Genomic DNA, 11,566 nt, shown 5'->3' with positions numbered 1-11,566 from the left:
AAGGATCTGGGTTACCTGGGGCCATTGGCCTGTCCAGCAGGTTCTTATGATGTTCTTCGATCCAGATACATTTGTTAGGTAAAGTTTTGTAGTGTCATCGTCCAGTTTTTGTTGGGTCTCTAAAGGACATATCAAACAGTGTGGGAGTGACCCCTAAGAAGTCCCTGATGGTAATATTTTCACAATTACTAGTTCCTTAGTTATGACAATCTCTTCTCCGTACACACATGTGAAGTTTAAAGCTAATTTCCACATGAAAGATTTATGAGAATAGCATGGGAGATGAGATGTTACTTAGTTATTAACGCCTATCAGAGATTGGCCAGAGACATTCCTGCTTAACCACAGATTGAATTAAATATAATTTTTTTGTAATACATGTCTAAGGAACACATAAGTGACAGTCATTGGTTCATTTTCTCATTTATAATGCTGTGTATAATGCATTATAACGGTTATAATGCATTATAACCGTTTAAATAGACAGTGAAGTACTGCATATGCTGCTCTAGCATTCAGCTTCTTAGCCTTCTCCAGTCTTGCTTTTTAGGCTCTTTTGGCTAACTACTTTAAAGCACCAAAATACTCCTAAGAAGAAGTGAAACCTTTGTTGCACTGCATAAACAATACAAAAAACTAAAACCCATGTTGCTTTTTACACATCTCATTTAGCTTGTGCTCTGTTTTAGATGGCTTCCTTGATAGTTCTCAATTTCAAAGCAGTTTTGGATCCCAACTTTTAGATTACTGAGATTCATTTTCTCTAGGAAAATGTCAGCCAGCATCTCCAGTTTAAAAGGACATGTATTTTCATTAAGTGACTGTTTATACTCCTAGCAGTGTATAAAAGGGTTTTATATTGTAATTTTGTTTTCATCTGGAGATTCATTTTAGATAACTTTCAGTTGGAATGCCTCGATTTGGCAAAATCAACCTCAATACTTCTTAGGGTTGCTGTTCATTTTAGCTTTCTCCAAATAACAAGTTACCTTTGTAGGCCACTGACATTGGGTTCAAAATTCTCACTTGGGTTTTCTTTGTTGCAATTGCAAATAATGCAACATATACACTTGTGTTCATCAGACAGCAGACAGATCATTATGTCCTGAATTGCCCACCCACTACATTGCAACACAAAATAAGATAAAATTAATTAATTATTAATAATATATTATTATTAGTATGTCCTGAATTGTCCACCCACTACATTGCGACACAAAATAAGATAATTTCTTTCTAGGATAGGCATACAAAGAGAAACGCAATAAATAATGAACTAAGTCTCCTATACAGCTGTTTCCTCAGATACACAATGTATTTCTTACTGGGATATGATGGTGCCTGCCATTCAAATAAGCAGATGGCACCCGTTGAAATCTTAATTATGTTAAAAAGCTTTTCTCAAGTGTCAGCAGGACCCAATGTATTGAGAAGCTCGGACAAACTGGCATAGCCTACAGTACACAATTGATGGTGGTCAGAAAGTGAGTGAATAGAAAAGGCGTATACAGGGGTCTGAAATGGTTGCTAAATTCTAGGTATTTTATGCGGAAAGGAGGCTGCCCCAGGTGACAGCTCCCAGTGTGATCCTTGCTGTATCTCCTGCATATAAATTAGAAAAGTCAGCAGCTGGTCCCTCTTTCTCTCCTCCTGCTTGCTCTCCTATCAGCCTGGCTTAACCAGATGTGCCCAGTAGCAAGGGGACAAAGCAAGGATGAGTCCTGGGGAGAAGTAAATCCAAGAATGAGATTAAGGGGGAGTGGAAGCTTTAAAATAAAACCCACCCGTTCAAGACTGAACACCTTGGCTTCCTTATGTGGTCATTCCCTTTATTTCCAACATAGAGCCAGTGTGGTGTAGTGATTAGGGTTGGACTAGGCCCTGGGAGACCAGGGTTCAAATCCCACTCAGCCATGAAGCTCACTAGGTGACCTTGGGCCACTCACTGCCTCTCAGCCTAACCTACCCACACAGGCTTCTTGTGCAGATTAAATAAGGAGGCAAGAACCATGTATGCTGCCTTGAGCTTGGAGAAAAAGGTGGAATATAAATGGAATAGGGTAAAAATAATAAAAACGTTCAGGCATGAGTGGTGTTTGGTATGTAGGTCAAATGATACCATCCATGCACTAGTGGGAGGTGCCAGCAGGCATGGGTGCTCTGCTCTGCCTGGAGCAGGTAAGGAGAGGTACCAACTGCCACCATACGGATACTGTTTTGTACTGGAAGAAGCAAAGATCACCAGTGTCAAAGCAATGATTCTTCAACATCAACTTCGTTGGACTGGTCATGTTCAGATGCCTGATTATCATCTTCCAAAGCAACTACTCTGTTCCGAATTTAAAAATGGTAAGCATAATGCAGGTGGTCAACAATAGAAGTTCAAAGACACTCTCAAGGCAAATCTTCAAGAATGTAGTATAAACACCAACAACTGGGAAATACTGGCCTGCAAGCTCTCCAGTTGGAGAACAGCCTCTACCAAATGCGTCATGGACTTTGAAGATGCTCGAACTCAGAACGAAAGGGAGTAGTGAGCTAAGAGGAAGGCACACTTAGCAAACCTTCACCATGATCAATTCCTGCCCGGAAACCTATGTCCCCACTGTGGGACATGTGGATCCAGAATTGGCCTCCACAGTCACGGACTCATTGTTAAAACCGTGTTTATGGAAGACAATCTAACTTGGCTACAAGTGATTGCCAAAGAAGAAGAAAAGACTTTTGTGAAACCTCAACATGCAAAGTATTTGGCCATGATATGGAGAAGGTGTTCAGAGCAGGACCCAAGAACAGCAAGTCCACTTGGCAGGAGCTGGAAGTTGGAAGGCAGAGATGGAAGTGAGCAGTTGGTTCTTCATGGGGAAGAGAATCTGCCAGCACCTGAGGCCAGTCTCAGTCTACTAGCCTACAAAGAAGTGTGAAGGACCATGATGTGGGTGTATGAAACAAGGCCTCAAAGTGCACTGATATGTGCAAACACCCCAACTGTGGTAAGCCAAGACTTCAGTTCAGAGGCTGGTGAACATCTATTTGAGGATGATCATTATGATGACTCATTTGAAAACAAACAAGCTAGACCATATATGTCCAAGGTAAACGAAACATTTCATTTGACCTGTGAAATAGTGATGTTTCTTGCGAAGTTGCTCTAGTTGACAGTGACTTGCACAAGCAGAAACCAGTGGGCCAGACTCAACTCTGATGACATGTCATGGGTCGGGGGGGGGCATTCCCCTGGTAGTGTCATTTGAAGTGACCCAATGGTTATTTTGGGCTGCCTAAGGACTGAGGTCATTGCTCATTAAAGTGCTTTGTGGGGGGGAAATACATTTTGTCCCAAAGAATCTTGAAAGGGAGAGCTTTCCAGTGATGGAGAATATATGATGTGGGGTATTATAAGTCATATTTTATAATTTTATAAACTATTTAGGGTATTCCCACAGCTCTTTGTCAAAAAAGGAACTAGGACCAGGAAACCAATAAAGTAAAATAAATCCCACATAAGACAGTGAGAATTCCAAGGTCACCACTTGTTTTCCAATTGCTTGAGGTATAGATCTTGCAAAAAAAAAAAAAATCAAAAAAATCGGCACACTTGGTACCAATTTACTATTTTGGGTGCTGTGGCTTATGCACTAAGAGAGAAATCTTGACTGGGATTCAGACCTTGAAACATCAACCTATTGGAGTTGAATTGGCCAGAAGGGGTAGGGATTTTATTGCGCATGTGGGAATTGGCTGGATGCCCTTCTTGATTGATCACCCATTCTTTGTCTTGTCTACAGATATGAATGAGGTTGCTTTGCAGTAGTCTGAGGCCTGCTGCGAGAAAATAATAATTGGGTACTGTCTTTTGCATTCATACATCGGAGTGAGACCCAGGGAATTTAATGGGAATTATTTGTGAGTAATTGAATTGGGTTGTTAGCACTTATATAGGGCTTTTTTTGGTACAGTATTCAAAATCCTTATAATTTGTTATTTCGGTAATTTTTACATCCCATGAATAAAGGAGCTAGGTCATTGAGGAGCTTCTACTACCCTTGTTATTGACTTTCAGGGAAATTTTTAAGCATCCCTGTTCATTCCTGCATTTAATATGAGGTAACTAAAACCATCAACTGAGAGTATGTGATTGGCCACCCACACCATGGGCAAATAGCTGAAGCACCAAACATGAGTCTCCCAGCACTACCTTCTGAAACCATTCTTCCTGGAAGGACTGGAACCACCACAAAATCGTGCCACTCAGTCCCATCCCAGCCATGAGAACCAGAAGTATACCATGGGTGGCGGTATTAAAAGCTGGTAAGAGGATCAACATGGCAACACTCCCCCCCCATCTTGCTCCCAGCATAAACTACCTACTAAGGGGACCAAAGCTGTCTCAGTCATATAAGTGGGCCTGAAACCAAATTGAAATGCAGAGCTGTCCCAGGACGTTTTGCTACTTGAGGCGAAACAGAAAACGGCACTGCCAACTGAAGCTACCTTTCCCAATGCCTATCAAAGCTGCCACACTGAAGGCACCACCACCTGCAGCAGGCAGAGAAGGAGGTGGGTGACAAGCCAAGGGTGCAGTGAGTGGCATGGACCCTTATCTGCCACCTCTCCCAACTTCCCCAATCTGCTGCCTGAGGTGACTGCCTCAAGGGTGGGCTGGCCCTGTTGAAATGGCTCTAGATGAACCACACAGAAAGACCTAGAGTGGTGATGCTGTCACATGCTCAAGCATTTTGGCTGAAAATGGAATACTGGAGGTTGCCTAGAAATTTCCCGACACAGTTGGATTCAGAGAGGTCTTACCAAGTCCTCATTTGGGCCGAGTGGAATAGTTGTGGAGAGACATTGTTCCCTCTAAAAGGTAAAGGGACCCCTGCCCATTAGGTCCAGTCATGACCGACTCTGGGGTTGCGGCACTCATCTCGCTTTATTGGCCAAGGGAGCCGGCGTACAACTTCCAGGTCATGTGGCCAGCATGACTAAGCCACTTCTGGCAAACCAGAGCAGCGCACAGAAACGCTGTTTACTTTCCCACCGGAGCGGTACCTATTTATCTACTTGCACTTTGACGGGCTTTCGAACTGCTAGGTTGGCAGGAGCAGGGACTGAGCAATGGGAGCTCACCCCGTCGCTGGGTTTTGAACCGCCAACCTTCTGATCAGCAAGTCCTAGGCTCTGTGGTTTAACCCACAGCGCCACCCGCGTCCCATTGATCCCTCTAGTTACCCGCTAACTTTATTGGAACTCTCTGGGACTTCCCTCGGAGCAGACAAACTCGTAATTTTGTTGGTAGCATTTTTCTCCTGCTCATCCCCTAACCTCCACCAAGAGACTTGTGTAAATTGCAACTGTGCTGTATATAAATCGTTTGGGGTGGAATCAGTATGTTCCCCAGCTCCTGGTGGCATTTCCAGCTTCGTCCATCAAGAAAAATGCTCTTTTAAAAGATGTGACTGTTGTGTTGTCCCATTCTGGAAGTCAAGCACCTGATGCACAAAGTTTTTTAAAAGACGCCTGTAGCTAACAAGTCAGGCTGTTCCTCCTATCATCTGTCTAAAATAGGAACCACAGGAAGATGAAGCAAAGCGAAAATATTGTGTGTCTTTTTCCTGTGTGTGGGTTATTTGCAGAAAGACTGTCATGAGAACAAACTTCACTTTGAAACTTGAGTCCCTTCTCTCATGCTTTGTACTGATTGTCTGTGGCCTTAGAAATTCCCTTTTTCCAGGAACATTTGTTCATTTTCCCCCACCAGTGCTTTCTGAAGAATATTATTTTGGATTCTTTTTCTTGAAATATATATTTTGTGACATACACAGAAGTTTGCAAAACGAAAGCTTTGATGATGATATAGGAAGGGGCAACAGTTATTGGTAACAACTATGGATAGAAATATTGGACGTAGCAGATTTGCAAAGGTAGGTCAGCAGAGAACAATGTGATGGAATTTAAGAGAGTAAAAGGTTAAGCCTATTGATGACTACTCAAAAGTAAGTTCTACACTGCAACTTACTCCCATGTAAGTGTGAGGTTGAAACCCAATGCACACTTTCCTGGGAATAAACTACATTGGACTCAGTGGAACTTTTGAGTAAGCATGTACAAAATTAATTTGTATCCTTCCAATACCCACACATATGAGAGTGGCTTACCTCTGAGTAGACATATATAGGATTGCACTGTAAGTCTGGTAGGATGCAATGAGGAAATCTAAATTATTATTTTATTGCCAATATGTTCAGAAACAAACAGGGCAGAAATGAACACAACTGCATTTGTCCTTGTACACTGGCCTAAGAAAAACTGTTAAAGAAATTCTCTTTGTAGTGGTTGTAGTTTGGAGTGCTCATGGTCACAGTTCCAGCCGGTGAACTATGCTCTCTTCTAACATGGGCTTTCTGTGGGGCAGGGGTCCGTCTCAAGAATCGGTCAGTCTTCTGTGGCCACTGAGTCCCCATTGGACTGTTTCAGGGAATTTCCCTCTTTGAGAGTTCTGCCCCCTCCCCAAAAGATTTTGCATACAGTGGTACCTCAGGTTAAGAACGCAATTCATTCTGGAGGTCTGTTCTTAACCTGAAACTGTTCTTAACCTGAGGTACCACTTTGGCTAATGGGGCCTCCCGCTGCTGCTGCTGCGCCGCCGGCCGATTTCTGTTCTCATCCTGAAGCAAAGTTCTTAACCTGAGGTACTATTTCTGGGTTAGCGGAGTCTGTAACCTGAAGTGTATGTAACCTGAAGCATCTGTAACCCGAGGTACCACTGTACTTCTGTAAACCTGGAGGTTCCCCATAGCCTGTCTTGCGTTAAAGGTAGTGCCATATTGGCACCGTAAATTGAATATTTGCTAGTGTGTGTGTGCATTTTATTCTCAGAAATATTGTTTCTCTGAAAAGAGGAAGGTCTAATTCAAAAGACAAAGGGAAAGGGTGATGATGAGTAAAAGGAACCGGGGGCGGTGGGCGCGCGCGCGGGGGGTCATTGCACAGAACCGGTGCATGTTAAAAAGTGATTAAGCAGCAGATTCTAGCCAAGGAGACCAGATGGTCAATTTGAATAGCCGGGCCCCAGTGAAAGTATTTCATTTTCGTGGGGCTAATGTGCTTTGTTCTTCGCGATTCTCCTTCTCTGTGTGTGCCTCTAAAGCGATGCCATTACGAAGCCTTTGTTTTTATAGTTTGAAGAGGGTTCACTGAGGCAGGACAGTCTCGGCGGAGTGAGCACGGATAATTCAAAGCCGCCACCATAGCCCAAGACCGAACCTTGAAACATCAGCTGGGTTCTTGCAAGCCTGCTGGAAAAACATCCTCAAAATCTGCCCTGCTCAGACATTGTTTTATTTTTGGCATTATAGTCAGTGATGTGCTGTTTCTAAAGTGTTGGAGATCTAAGAACAAGAACACTCTCTGTTTGGGCTTTTATTTCACCCCCTTCCTTTACCCCCTTGACACTAGAGGCACCCAAATCCTCTGGGGTGGCGGAGATCATGGGATGTCCTCATTTGCATGGAGATAACTACAAGCCAATTGCTGCGCTGGAAGGGAATTTGCTGCGCGATTAGCCTTTCATCCCCGAGGGCTGCTCGCTTCACTCGAAAGCTACTTCCCCATGCAAGGAAGCTGCACAAAAGGTCTGCACGGAAACCTTGCCGTGCTGCAGACCAGCCTGATTGTTTGCCCCCTTTTGACAACAGAAAAAGAGAGAGAGAGGAAGAAGAGAGTCTATCTGGAGGGTGCGATTTGGATGATGGACGAGTAGAGGCTCCCAGCTAAAAACAGCAAAATGAAAGTCAACGTGAGTGTAGCGGACGTTTCCTTGAGCTCTGTTCTATTTTCATTGGGATGGGGCATTGTTATTTCTAAGCGGAATTTATTTGAAGATTTGGCTTATTTTTAAAATGAAATTATTTCATATGGTGTATCTACACTTTGGGGGCATCTCCTCTGTAGATGCTGTCATTGTTTTTCATGTCATTGGTGAATGCCGGTACTTTAAAATCGTGCATCTCTGTCCTCACACCTTCCCCGACGATTCAGTCCATAAACGAACATGCTTACTCTGGTGTAAATTCCACAGAGCTCAGTGGGGCTTCCTCTCTAGTAAGAGTTCTTAGGGTTGCAGCTTTGATTTCTGAAAAGAGGAGAAGCTGATATATGCGAGAACGGAGAGGAGGTTTGTGTGTGTGATTGTTTTGGGGAGACAACCGCTCTTTGAATGCCCTTGCCCTCTTGTAGAAAAGATACGCTGGGTGTTCAGTTGCTCCATTTTACTTTGACAATCTTTTAGATGAGTTGAAATGTATTTCTGAACATCTGTGGCAATCAGAAATGCCTCACCCACCCTTTATTTTGAGAAAGACTACTTGGAACTGCTTGGGAGGAAGATAGGAAACTGCTTTGTACAGCATCATCAGAATACTGGTCCATCTAGTCCAGCACCCTCTCCTCTGAGTCGTAGCAGCTCTCCAGGATTTCTGGGAGCAGCTTTTCCCAACTTTACCTGGAGACACTAAGGCTAGAACTTCTGAATTCGAGGCAGGTGCTCTACCAGGGAACTGTGGCCCTGAATCTGTCCAAAATGTCCCCAATATGATCTTTCTTTCACATAGACCATTTGCTGGGTGGACAGACTACTGCTTGCAGCTTACTGATCAGTTGTTGCGAAGAATGAGTATAGGAAGCTGCCTTGTATTGAGCCAGACCACTGGTCCCCCTAGCTTAGTATTGTCTTCACTGATGCACAAAAACTTTCTGACCCCAGCCCACCTCCATGCAACAAGATATATTGTATGCAAAATGTTGTGTGCATGTGTCCATTATTCTGGAGAGGGGATCCAGGCTTGCATCAGATTCTCAAAGGGGACTGTGACCCCCAAAAGGTTTAGGAACCACTGCTTTAGATGGTGAATTTATTAGAATGACAATCTATTGTTTTTTTCTTTTTTTTTTTCTTTTTTGCATTTCATTTCCCTATTACTATTTCTGGGTTAGCAGAGTCTGTAACCTGAAGCATCTATAACCCGAGGCACCACTGTACTTGCCAATTTAGGGCAATGCTTCATATATTTGATGAAGTGGACTTTAGTCCATGAAGAAGAAGAAGAAGAGTTTGGATTTGATATCCCACCTTTCACCCCCCTTCAGGAGTCTCAAAGTGGCTAACATTCTCCTTTCCCTTCCTCCCCCACAACAAACACTATGTGAGGTGAGTGGGGCTGAGAGACTTCAGAGAAGTGTGACTGGCCCAAGGTCACCCAGCAGCTGCATGTGGAGGAGCGGAGACGCGAACCCGGTTCCCCAGATTAGGAGACTACCGCTTTTAACCACTACACCACACTGGCAACATTTAAGATGCTGCAGGTCTCTTTTATAATTTTATTCTACGGGATTTACTGGCAAGGAAGAATGCACAAGTTTGCTGTCTTAAAGTGAAAAGTAAATAGCAAACATTTACAGATCTACAGTATTCCAGCACAGCCTTTTAATTGCAAACTTTTAAAACTCTTACGTGCCAGTCTGCCTTTAAATGGGTCTTGTCAAACATAAAGTGATGGCAGTTCAGGGCGCTGTTTCAGTTTGACTTGTCTGGGAATCTCAGCAAGGACTTTGTGTTTGTTTGCTCATAGCTGAGCAGCTTAAACAGCAACTTCTGTCCACTCCAGAGGAGTAGCTATGTTGCAGCGAAACAATAAATAATCTTGGGGCATCTAAAAGTCTCAGGTCACATCCATACCATCATTTAAAGCAAGTTTAACACGCATAGCTCCCCCCAAGGAATCCTGGGAACTAAAGGGTGCTGGGAATTGTAGTTCTGGGAGGAGTAAATTACAGTTCCCAGGATTCTTTGGAGAAAACCATGTGTTATGGTGTGGATGTGAACCTAACATATTTATTGTGGAATAAGCTTCTGTGGACTACAAAACCCAGTGTGTCAGATGCTGAAGGGTTATCCGTGCTAAACTAAATCCATACTTTGAAGCAGAAAAATGGTGTCAGGGGGTTGTAAATACTAGAGTCATGAATTAAAAAGGGAAGCATTAGATCTGTGGCATTTTTATGGAATGCCCAAATGTATACAAGACAAGAACAGGTCGACCCATTCACCACAGCAGGCATGGCGATAATACAATAATGCAATATGATGCTGTTGATAATCGCTCAAGATAATGCCATCTTTCTAGCTATACTGTGGTAATTTAATAAGGACATGTTGTGGGAAAGAGGCCCACAATCTAGATTAAGGCCGAATTGACCTTAATCGACATGGCAGTTTAATACTGAGCTTTCCTTCAAAGTCTTTTGTTGCATTAGTAGTTAGAAACTTTAGCGATTAGGTGGGACATAAATGACCAAAAGCAAACAAACAAATAGTGTGGTGAATTTGAGGGGAGACTAGCCTAGGAGACTGAAATGTTCTCTCACTGACTTCTGGGTTTCTGTTAGGTGGTCTATTGCTGGTGAGCAGCATTTTCAAATCAGGCATAAGGTAGCGGTTCTACAGCCATTGCATAATTCTAATGGGGTGTCCAGAAAGTGAACCTGCTACATAGATTTGTCTAATTCAGGTTGATAGTGGAGCATAAATGATACAGTTGTTTTAAAATATTATACCATGTCCTTCAGCAATTCTACTTCCAGGACACCTGAGAGATATCACTACATATTTTTAACAGCAAACGAGCATACACTATTCAAATAATAGATTAAACATAGCTCTGAGGAAAACATATGAGTAGCAAAATAAATTTAAATAACACATTAAAAGGCATGTTAGAATGCAATGTCTTCACCTAGTTCAAGGCAAGCTTTTCAGGGATGATTGTTCCAAAAGATGGGAGATGAATAAAAAGACCCTCTCTTTGATCACTTATAAGGCAGAGGTCCTCAGGGAAGAGCCTTTGAAGATGACCTCAGTCATCTTTATCCTTACTGTTATTTGTAAAATTTATATCCTGTCCATCCTCCCAGGGTGGCAAACAACAACAGTGAATACATCCATACTCCAATACAATTCCAATACAGATGCAGACTGGGAAAGATCTCAGTTTAAAAGGCTTGTTGGATGTGGGAAGGTCTTCAGCAGGTGCAGAAAAGGCAACAGAAATTTCTAATATTTAACAGGAAGGAATTCCAGAGGGCAGATGTCATAACACTAAAGGACAATTCCTATACTGTGCAGAATGAAACTCCTGATAACATGGGGTCTGCAGGAGGCCCTCATCTCTAGAGCACAAGTGATCAATGGGATATATAAGAGGTGAGACAATCTTCTTGTTGCAGTCCTGGTGGAATCCCCAAATGCTTATTCCCAAGGATTCTGGGTGGCAGTGCAATTCATGTTATCTTTGGTAGATGAAAGGTCTTTGGGAGCAGGAGCTAACTGCTCCAAGTCAGTTGTGAGTATGTTGTCACACTATGGAGTGTAGCTGATTGGAGTTGTATTGGAGAATTAATTGGCGGGGATCTTGTTTGAATTCAAGTCACACTGCAAAGGAAATATGGGTCAACCAATGTTGACAGGTGGCCGAACCCACCTACCCATCAGAGTGCCTCGTTGGGGGTG

The 11,566-nt window shown here is 43.0% G+C and overlaps 1 protein-coding gene across 2 annotated transcripts in view; it reads left to right on the top strand.

The window, feature by feature from the left end:
- The first annotated feature begins 5,846 nt into the window (after window positions 1-5,846).
- The window catches only part of CASS4 (Cas scaffold protein family member 4), a 39,052-nt gene continuing 33,332 nt past the window's right edge, over window positions 5,847-11,566 (top strand). Inside the window, exon 1 of one of the 2 annotated variants that reach the window (XR_014169695.1) lies at window positions 5,847-5,924. Coding sequence is in view for 1 of the 2 variants with exons in the window: in XM_081916784.1 (XP_081772910.1) it covers window positions 7,787-7,798 (12 nt within the window). In the remaining variant the exon portion in view is untranslated. Of the gene's footprint in view, window positions 5,925-7,501; window positions 7,799-11,566 lie in introns of those variants that run through there. The other variant, XM_081916784.1, reaches the window with a different exon arrangement.

This window comes from Podarcis melisellensis, assembly GCF_964234715.1.
Source record: "Podarcis melisellensis genome assembly, chromosome: 6".
Lineage (NCBI taxonomy): Eukaryota > Metazoa > Chordata > Lepidosauria > Squamata > Lacertidae > Podarcis > Podarcis melisellensis.
Note: the sequence above shows the minus strand (reverse complement) of the source record. Positions and strands in the feature narration are given on the sequence as shown.